The sequence below is a fragment of the Lepisosteus platostomus genome, chromosome 12 (assembly GCF_059453375.1).
Source record: "Lepisosteus platostomus isolate fLepPlt1 chromosome 12, fLepPlt1.hap1, whole genome shotgun sequence".
Taxonomy (NCBI): domain Eukaryota; kingdom Metazoa; phylum Chordata; class Actinopteri; order Semionotiformes; family Lepisosteidae; genus Lepisosteus; species Lepisosteus platostomus.
In genome coordinates this window covers 15,576,064-15,587,094 of record NC_142622.1, presented here as the reverse complement: position 1 = coordinate 15,587,094, position 11,031 = coordinate 15,576,064, and the positions used below count along the sequence as shown (strand labels likewise).

Below are 11,031 nucleotides of genomic sequence, written 5' to 3'. Positions count from 1 at the left end.
AGTAGAATATTAAACTCATATTTTCAAATAAGTAACAAACGTATACCCTCAGAGTGAATAAACTCAGTGTTGCTTTGAATGTGAGACTATTCTTTATAATCATGTCTTGAAAGAATAATGTAGCAAAATAGACAGCATTTCAGCCCATCATTTCTTACACTTGTCAAACTACAATTTAGTGGATGGTTATTAAAATCCCCAATACAGAGCTAATGATAGAAACAAAGGGTACTGAAGATATTAATGGAGATAACTCAGCAGACGACTAAAAGACACAAAAACAAAGTTTACGAATTATGCTGATAGGCGGTAAATGCTCTAAGCATAAAAGAGCACTTCCCTGCATGATCTGTCCATTATATACTTCAGGAGTGAAACCATTATAAAAAACAAGCATGGCCTGAAATGCTGGACATCTTAGATATATTTTGCTCCGAAGGTATAAATGCTTGTGAGGTTTTTTTATACCTGACGCAGTCTAACTCAATGTTGGACTCAGGAAAACAAAAGTAAATTTACATCGAGTATTTGAATACAGGAAATAAAAATATAAGACTGTCAGCAATGAATATCATAAGGGTGTATTTGTCCATAATAACTGTATATCTTTCTAAAGTGATGTCAATTATTCTGCCATGAAAATCACATTCATGCAGAGAAATTACTTGGTAGTAAGTTTGTACACTGATGCCAGTTTTTTCCTGTTCCCCAGCAACACCATTACATCTGATTTAACTTCTAGAACCACCCTATAGATCACATGCTGCATAAGACATTATTGCCTCCTCTTCCTGGTAAAGCAGCAGCTGTCCCTCTAGCCTTGAATGTCTTATTGATGGATGCTAAGAAGCTGGACATCCCAGATTTTATCATACACTGTTCCCATGATGGTTAATGACATTGACTGGAAAGATTCTTTGTACACCCTCAACACAAGAAAATGCTCTTTACCTGAGTGCATTTGCACTGATCTTGGTTCCACAGAGATTTAAGGACTTCAGTACACCACATCCCTCACCAAATGCCAGGTTTGCCATAGCAATCTCCAGGTCTTCACTGGAAAATGGCTGGCCAGCAAGGTCCAGCTCCCTCAGAGTGCAGTTCCACTTTTTGGTAAGGAGATGAATCCCTTTCTTGGATGCTGACATGCAGTCATTGCTGTAATACAGTCCCCAGTACAGACACTCCAGGTCTGCAAGCAAGACGGAAGAGATGTATACAGTCATAATGATGTGGAGTAACAATGTTTAAATGTCATTATGATCAATTACCTTGTGACAAGAAGTTTCTAATTCTTTCACATCGCCCATTTATTAAAACATCACAACATTTCTATTGCTTACTTTTGTTTTTAGGTTGTTTACACAGCCTTCATTATAAGGACGTCTGTGCTATATGACATTCTCAAAGAGGAGATTCGATTTTCTTTTGCAAAACATTCCTGACGCATACATAGTCAATAAGAGATCTCTGTGGAACTCCGTCGAACATTTTAACCTTTCAATAAATCTTAATCCTAAGCCTCTTCTCTTCAGGGCAGCTACCTCTGCAGGGCAGTGTGGACAGGCCAGTAGGGGTGATTCGGCAGCAGCCTCTTATGTCCAGGACTCGTAGACGAAGGGAACTATGCAGCAGTGTCCTTAAGTCTTCATCTTTCACAAAGGAAACAGAAGAAGTCGCCAAACAGAGCTCCTCCAGCTGGGGAAAGCCAGATGTGCAAGAAGCCCCTCTGCGAGCCATTTTGGGCAATAATGTGACATTCAGCATACGGAACACCTAGCCAAAGACAACAGCAATAAAACATTAGAGAGTATTCTATAACTCTATAGAAAACACCAAAAAAAAAACATTTGATATATTTCAAGATTAAACATTAATGCCCATTTTGACAAGTCCTGATCCAACTTGAAACATGTTTCAAGTAGTACTGCTACTGTGAATATTTCGTTCACAGAAAATTACCTGTAGTTTAGGGCACCCGTTTTGTAGTGCTTGAATGCAAACTGGAAGCTGACAGAATCCACTGTCCAGCTTAGTATTTATCTCCAGCAGCTTCAGCTCAGGACAGCAACCTTTCTAAACAAATCACACAACACAGAGTCATCAATACACTGTAGGCCACATTCCACATATGTTCAGAAGGTTTCAATCTTGGCAACTTTTAGAATTCAACAGTTTATCGTGACGAAACCTGCTGTATCAACATAAGAAGCCTTGACACAGAGTGCATAAACACAGCAAGCAGAAATAAAATTCAGTAGCATGTGGTATCCTGTCCTTGTGTAGCAGGCAGGGTCTGATGTATGAGACAGATGTCTGGCATGAAATATAGATTCTCTAAATGGAATTCCACTTTGAAGAGGTGCTCGATTTAATGTGACAGAATATTCAAGTTTTTCACTCTAGTAACTGAAATTAAATAAGGCACCTCAGAGAAGCAATATTCAGATTTATCAAATGCTGCTGTTACAGGATACTAGAACTAAACACCATTTGCTTAATCCAACATGTGTGTGGGTCACCAGGACCAGGAATTGGAACCACTGTATTAGACCAAGTAAACTATAAATATTAAAATGTCAGACTTTCTTAAGTCTTCCTTAAAAATCTGAATGAAAAGGAAGAAAAAAAATAACACTCCCACTTATTAAAAAATATTTTTCCAAAAATGGGAGTGCTGCATCAGTGACTCTTTGTTTCACACAACTTAGGCAAAGACCAAACCTACACTTCCAGGTCTGTTGCTCTCATGCCTTCTAGCCTTCTCAGGCACACCCTCTGAAGAGACCACACTAGTTCAGTTCAGTATTGGCAACCTAACTACTACAGCAAACACAGTGGGATAGAAATGATGCCCTCCAGAATTATTCATATCGCTCATTAAGTAAATTTAGTTTAAGTAAATTATATTGTAGACATGTGGCAAAAGGTTTTGTAGTCAGTTTTTGTAATTTAAGTGCCATCAGTGTGAAGCTTTACATCCGGCAAAAGCCCAAAACAGAACAGCAAACAGTCAACACCTTCCCAAGTGTCAACCATGGCACTAGCAGCCTTATGATTCTGGGATGCTTTGAATCCTAAAGGAAAACATGGTAGCCATAAAACTAGTATTGGTCAAAAACACACATTTCAGTAATCCCAGATTCCAACAGACAAAAACATTTAGGAAATTGTCTCAAGAAATGTAACAACTGGAGCAATTTTGTCAAGAGTTGGTAAACACATCCTCATGCTACTGTGCAAAGAAGCTAGTGACATATCCAAAATACCTCAAAGCAGTGAAGTGCAATCAACAGTATCTCTAACAACTACCTACTAAGGGGGCTGAGCTCACACTATCAGTAAATTTTAATGTGCACATTTTCTATGCAGGCTTTCCTGACTCTAATTTACTTTTACATTTAATAGCAATCAATTTAATCTGACTAATTCTTATAACTTACTGAAATAGCAGATAGTGTTTTGTCGCTTTTCAACCCATATGTGACCTGAAGGGTTTTAATTCGACTGCCATATGCTTCCAGGAAATTGACAAAGCCTTCCATTTGAACCTGGATAAAACAAAAGAAATTAAATCAAAGATTTACACTGATCTTCATTTTTGGCTTTTACTTACAGCAACATACCTCCCTTCAAAAGGAAATTAGGATCTTCAGCATCTTCACTGGATCCCAGATTAGCGAAACGTATTCAGTGTACTCTGGGTAATTTTTTTTAACATTACTAAAAATAATTATTGTAAAAATTTCAATAGCCATTATCACACACCAATAAATATCCGCATTGTTTAACAGGATTTTATCAAGTCAGCTCTTTTCATAAAAAGCATAAACAGTAACCCAGTCTCTTAAAAAAGTTAACTCTTATGGAAACATTAATAATAATGAATAAACTTTATGTTCATATAGCACCTTTAAAAGTAGTTTCTAAAAGTGCTTCACAGAACAATAACAAAGAGAAAGAAACACATTCAGATGAGACTAGCAGATGGGGAAGGAATACAGTAGGAAAACTTAGGGGCACACAGAACCAGTTAAATAAAAGCCCTTCTAAAAAATACGTTTTGAGTCTAGTTTTGATAGACTCACGGAAGTTGACTGACTCTTTGTTATCTTTAGGGTTAGAGTTCTAGAGCTCTGGGGCAAGCCTAGGCCGTTTCACCCATAGAGTGAAGACGGGCTTGGGGGACACAGAGGATACCAGAATTAGACAACTGAAGGCATTACACGAAAATCGACACGAAACCTGACAGGAAGTTAGTGCAAGGACTCCAGGATAGGAGTAACGTGATCACTTGCACTAAACCTGGTTAGGATTCTGGCTGCTGTAGTTTGTTCAATGTGGATTTAGATACCCCAGCGAGCAGGTCATCACAGTAGTCAAAATGAGCAAAACAGGAGTATTGACCAGCTTTTCAGCAACATCATAGGATGTAGGATAAAAATGACATACTAGAATAAATACACTGGTCCCGCTCATATTACTTCTGTTAAAGTCATGTCCTTTTCTTATAATATGAAGCTTTCTGGAAGACACAGCTTCTCAAAAACAAATGTGTAATACTGACCAAATGGGCTCACTTGGTCTGCAAGCTTTTATGAGCAGGCTGCCCCAAGACCACACAGTACTAAGAAACCTACCTCTGAATACTGTACATTCAGGCTCTCCAGAAGAGGGCAGCCTGCACCAAGGTTCTGAAAAGCCTCCCCAGACATTCCTGCACAGTATGTCAGCTTCAGTGAGGTAAGAAGCGAGCAGAACTGAGAAATTACCTAAAAAATAAACAAAACAAGCTTTAAAGCGTAATGTGTAGCTTTTTATTGATCTACAAACTACAGGTACAGCCTGACGTACATAAATAAGTTTACATAAAAAGGTGTGTGCAATCTCTGTCTAGTTGTGCACTGCCTCATGAGCATATGTAGCAGGACAGCTGGGTTTCAAGCTCACAGACGTTTCTTACCCTTAATAATTACCAGAGAGAACTACCTCCCCTCTAATTACAGAAGAAGAGGAGGAAAGAAGTGTGTGTGGGTGGAAAGGGGAAAGGTTAAAGGTCAGTCCCAGCAGTCCATCACCGGGGGGCAGAACACTCCAGTTCTGTACAGTATACTGTATTATAATACTTTAATTTTGCATAATAATGATAATGATAACAGGTGTAAGTGCATATGTACCGTATAAGATGTTTTGACTTGTGTAAATTTCAGATTAAGTAAGACTGTGGGGAATTAATCCTTATATAACTCAGGAAGTACCTGTGCTGCTGTACCACACACTCTACATCCATAAACAGCTCTCAATCAATTACAATATTTTTACTTTTCTGAAATGTCCACAGGTCTAAGGTAAAAATTAATTAAATGCAAGGATCCTCATTTATCGCTACACATCATGTGCGCTTCCATGAGAAAGACTGTGGACAAAGGAAAAAGAGCGAAGAACGTTTCAGCCGATGATCACATCAAACAGGTCCCCCCAGGGCATCCTAAAGAAGATGGTAATAATTTATTCTGCACATCTTGCAGTGTTACTCTGGAACCATTCAAATGCTGCAGTGTGTCAGAATAACATTTAACAGAAGGCGACAGCAGACAGTCTATCCAAAAGACGATCAACTGAAAGCTGGTTTTCTAGAAAAGAAGTAACATTTGAATTAGTGGAGGCTTTCACTACAGCCACATGCCACTAGAGAAGACCAACAACCCAAAACTATGGGAAAACTTGCAAATAATGTAGGTAGCTTCTCAAGTTCAAACAAATTTTACAAGGATCATCTAACTGATGTAATTGCTTTGTACATCCAGCCTGTTAACACAGCACATTCAATTCTGCACCAATTGTTGTCAAAAAGACGAAGGATACACAACACAAATATATTCTATAATCTACACATTATTCTACAAATTATTTGTTGGGAAGACAATTATCTGTTTTTTTTACATAATCCGTACAGGTGGAGTCTTGATTTTTCAAACCTATAGCACAGGCCATAGTGAAGGCTGTTGTTAACTAAGGAGCAGAATGTAACAATGCAGTTACCTTGAATAATGACATTTATATTGCTATACCAATGCTGAAGTATATTCACTACTCCCCACAAATTGAAATTAATAAGGTACACATTATTTTTTTGAAGCTGCATGACATCCTGAAACAGGAGAACAGAACAGAACAAAATCAAAACTTTTGATTTTGCTGGAAAGCAGGAACTTTTAAATGCACTAGAGATACCCATCTGATAAGCTGGGTGGAAGGCGTGAAACCGCAGATGCTTTCCGATAATGTAGCTGAAGACCGCAGCGGACAAGAAACATTCCTGTCCATAGCCCACAAGCGTACTTTGCACTACAATGGTAATCACAGCCTGCTGCCTACTTTTTAAGTGCTGTGTGCCTTTTTAACACCAGTGAAGCTGCACTTACTTCTCTTAAACAAGCATATATTACAGGCATACTTCAGCCTTGCAAAGGAAAGCCAAAAGACTGCGGATCTAAATTTTCAGATGTCATTTCAGAGAATTTTCCTCATCTTGCAAAACTTGCAAAATGCTTCCCAACATTTCCTGTGAATTCAGTGGATGCAGAGCATGCAATCCCGCTGTATTGCCAAATATTCACCTTTAAAGACAAAGGATGTCAGTTGCTGAAATGAGTGGGTACTGAATAGTCAATACTAATAATATGCAAATGCATAATATTAAATGCATCATAAAACATATGGAGTATGTTTACTCTAGTTAATATTACTTGGACCCACAAAATACCTATACATTTGTGCCGCAATTAACCCTCTGAAAAATTACATTTCCTCACAATTTAAAGAGGTCCCCAGTGATAACCAAACATTTATTCTGCACACCCCTTAGTAAATATCCACATTTCATCGGGTTTTACCATAAACAATAACAAACGCTAAGGTAGCTCGTGCAGGGCCCACAGAACAGTTCTACCAGTAAAGGCGCCTGCCTGAAGGGCGGTCGAACTCTATGGTTCAAGCAGCCCAGGTGTGATCCTGGATGACTCCTCGAGCCTACGTGTGACCTTCTTTCCAAAAGGCAGTGGCACACATCCGGCTGATGGTCATCGAGGGGATGGTGGGAGTAAGGAGCCCAGAGAGGCCTTGTGGCCTCCTGGGTGCTTACAGGCATACAGAGCTGTTGGTGAGGGATGCGCCTCTCCTCCAATCGGTGCTGAACCTCCAATGTGAGGGACTGTTGCCTTTGGGGTGTTAAAAGATGAGTGGCTCGAAGGGGACGTGGTTAGAGGAGTCTGCCTACACTTCCACATTCACGCCTGCGTGCAGCTGCAGGCGTGACAAACCTGGCAGTTACAAACTGGGTGGTTATATAAGAAAAATAACTGTCAATTGCAAATTTAAAAATGCTTATATTGTCCGTTTTCACAAATGTGGAGGAACAGTATTAACAGATCACAGTTCCAGCTATATTTTGTCATTTTAATGAAGCTATAAATATCACCACGTCCCTGCCTCGTTTCTCAGGGTGTTAGGAACATCAAAAGGATTTAATTCAGAATTACCTGTACAACATAGTTCACATGATGCTTCCAATGGCAAATAGATAACTCTCTGAGTTGAGAAAACCTTAAGAAACAAAAAAGTCATTAGGAAAGTATATGGTCAGGACTTGGATTTGACTAAACTTTTTTTTTTTCTAAACAAGGCCTAAAAAACATGATAATATCACTTTTGCACAATTTTTTTTCACCATTTCCTTTTTAACAAAATCAAGACGGTCCTCATAAGATAAAGAGGGAGATTTTCCAAACACTCTTATTAACATCTAATCGAGCAAGCAGTAGTTTTTGACCCTGACAGAAAGTCTGCTGTCAGATCACATCCCACAATCAAGCGCTGGCCAACAGATCATCCAAAATCATGCAAATAAATTGCATGAACTTGCATTTCCTTGTGAATATTAATAGAGGAACGAAATAAAGGGGTCAAAATCGTCACCCATGTCTTTTAGAGGTTAATGACTTCAACACAGGAGGCGACCAGTAAATTCAGAATATGAGGAAGTTTAAATTGGACCAACAGTACCAACCTGTTCTCAGCTAGCCATCTTACAGTGTTCTTGATCCTCAGTTCCGTTTTCGGTAACTGTGTTTTACCAGGTTCAATCCAGCAATGGCTGATTGTCGCGCTCTGCCACAGGAACGGGGTAGCAGCTGCACAGTTCCACAGCTGACACACTTGGGACACCCTTCATGATAGTACAAATGTGAGAGGACACAACATAACCAGCACTGAACACACTACGTGAAAAACACATGTCACTGCAAAGGATTCAGAATGCAATGCAATGATAAATTTTCACCAAACCTATTTTTTTATTTTACATTATGCAAGAATATTGTTTTTTTTATCGTGACAGAATACATAGGTAAGGTAACAAACGAGGATGTGCCTCGCAGTGCTGGGTCCTTGGGTTCAATTCCGGACCTGGGCTGCCGTCTATGCAGAACTTTCTCCCCGTATTCACATGGGTTTCCTTCCACAGTCTAAAGACATACTGGATTGGTTAACTGGCTTCTGAGAAAACTGGCCCCTGTGCGAGTGTGTGCATGACCGTGTGTGCCCTGTGATGGACTGGGACTATACTGCCCTGTGCCTGTTGCATCATGGGATAGGCTCTGGTTCCTCCGCACCGCTGAATTTGAAGAAGCAGCTACAAAATGGATGGATGGATGGATGGAAACCAACAAGAAGACATTCCGTTTATGAAATGCATTTGCTTCCTAGTAGGCAATAGATCCAGAGATTCAATGCAGTCATTTCTTGCAAGAAGCCAAGACCATGGCTGGGACTCCCACAGGCCTTTGTGGAAAGTGGTGCCTCCTACTGGCAGTTTGAACTGCATTTCAGCCTGTGTCCTTTGGTTTAAGTTTCACTGTTGCTTTTGAAGAAGACCCCTATGTTTACTTTCATCAACACTTTTGAGGATTTTGAATTCTTTTGTCTGGTCCCCTTTGTAAGCTTTCCGCGAGTTCAACACTACAAAGATTCAGCTTCAGTCAGTGCAGCACATTCTTTTGAAGTTTGAGGAGCACCTGGCCAAGAAGACTGATTCCAGACCAGAAATAAATTTTTATTTACATCCTATATTAGGTCTTACTGGTATGTTTCACAATTATTACTTCTCTGAATTCAAATGTTACGCTTTAAACTATATGTCTTCCTTTTTATTGCCTTGACAACCTGTCTATAAATAACAATTATTTTGGAATGGACACCTAAGTCTCTTTCAGATGTACTTTGCTAAAAATCTGTCTCCTATTTTATACACACAGCTCAGGCTTAATTCCTGCCAGAACTCTGCTTTCAGTTCATCTCCAGTGTCAACTGCTCATGGCATTTGAAGTTGCTTCTAAACCACACCTATTGATAATAATGAACAACAGCAAGTACTTTCATTCTATAATGCAAAAGTACAATAACAAAAACCCCTTTCTTATCCATAAGTGTGATCTCTTTGCCCACCAAATGACTTATCAAACTGCATGTTTGAGGTAAAGGGATGCGGTTTCATTTAAAGGGACACAGAAACTAAACCAGTGACAAAGCTCAACTACTCAGGGGTGTTTAATAAATTTGGTCTCACCATTTTTAATTCTTTTGTAAAGAAAGATAGAATCTCAGTACATAAATGTTCTAGGTATTTACAGAGAATTTAAACACACATACAGTATGTATAGATAGATAGAGAAGTTCAGGTGAAGACCATTTCAACTGCTGAATACTTTTCGTTTTGTGTAAAAGAAAAGAAACTGACCTGCAGAGAAAAGGTATGGCTCCGTTCTGATTGACCACCAGCCGAAATATTTTCACCAGGATTTCCACCGGCATGGTCTGACCCCATCTGTCATAGTGCTCACTAGCCCCGCCTGAGCCACAGGCAGCAGGCTTACTAACCTCCTCTTGAAGAGGGGGCTTGCAACCTGTTTTGCTCGTCGATTTCTGCGCTTTCCTCTGACCGCCAGAGACCTTGCTCTTGCCTCTCTTGGTGACCTTCTTCTTTTTTGCAGCCCTCTTCGCCGGCACCCACTTACTATCATACTGGTTCACGTTGGAGATAATGAGCAGCATGTCGTCACCTTCTTGAACTGTGTAGCCCACCCTAGGGGTCCTTCGCAAATGCTTCTTCTTCCTCTTTGCATCCGGCTTCGCGTTAGACTTTCTTTTCATGCTCTTCCTTGTCGCTTCTCCAAAATCCGGAATGGCTTTCCGAGATGTCCCTGGCCCAGGAGAGCTCGCTTTCGACGCGTCATTTTCTGCAAGGGCAGCAGGATCTCGAAGAGCATCTGAGGAGGGGACAGCATCTCGCGGTCTAGGTTCCTGCATTTCTTCAGTGTTGGCCAGGAGTTGGCAAGAATCGTTCATTTCTGTGAAGCGCGGACAACATATTACTAAATGAAGTGCGCATTCCCCCTTCCGGTTTATCTTCAATTATTCCTTTTAGCAGTTTCAATTCAATAATTTGAGCTTAGGACGGGAATGGAGAGACAGTAAAAAGATTTTTCTATCTGGGGTGTTAAGGCTGACAGTACAGTAGATACAGTAGAGCCTATATACAGTTACGTTTCAGTAGCCAATACATTTGACTCGTCTGCAAATCTCAAATGAGAAACACAACATCGATCAAATTCAGTCATCTGTCAAATTCCGGTATTTAAAATACAGGCTTTGTTTTGTTATAAGATCACAGTAATATAAAGCTTATATCTTTGTTTACAACATTTAAATCGATACATAAAACTGGGTAAAAGACTTCAGTTAAGAACACAGTAAAAAAATAAGTGTGTGATGCATTACCTTCCCTTGCTGATTCCATGTGATCATTTCAAGTATGCGATTCACCAGAGTTGTCATTTTTACATTCATTCGCTTGTTCGAGGGAATCGCACTATATAAGTTCTTAAACTGTACACAGCAACATCTCTATCCAGGAACCCTTCAACAAAGGAAAACCGTTTGCGGTGTTACTACTCCGTTCACCTTTCCTCCGCG

At 39.8% G+C, this 11,031-nt stretch overlaps 1 protein-coding gene across 2 annotated transcripts in view; it reads right to left on the bottom strand.

The window, feature by feature from the left end:
- The window catches only part of fbxl6 (F-box and leucine-rich repeat protein 6), a 12,569-nt gene extending 1,538 nt beyond the window's left edge, over nt 1-11,031 (bottom strand). Inside the window, exons 1-9 of one of the 2 annotated variants that reach the window (XM_088601105.1) lie at nt 10,837-11,031; nt 9,797-10,506; nt 8,069-8,227; nt 7,542-7,605; nt 4,641-4,772; nt 3,444-3,551; nt 1,963-2,076; nt 1,545-1,776; nt 952-1,192 (exon numbers count right to left, since the gene is read on the bottom strand). In XM_088601105.1, the coding sequence (XP_088457231.1) occupies nt 952-1,192; nt 1,545-1,776; nt 1,963-2,076; nt 3,444-3,551; nt 4,641-4,772; nt 7,542-7,605; nt 8,069-8,227; nt 9,797-10,404 (1,658 nt within the window). In that variant the 5' untranslated portion in view covers nt 10,405-10,506; nt 10,837-11,031. The remainder of the gene's footprint in view (nt 1-951; nt 1,193-1,544; nt 1,777-1,962; nt 2,077-3,443; nt 3,552-4,640; nt 4,773-7,541; nt 7,606-8,068; nt 8,228-9,796; nt 10,507-10,836) is intronic. The other variant, XM_088601104.1, reaches the window with a different exon arrangement.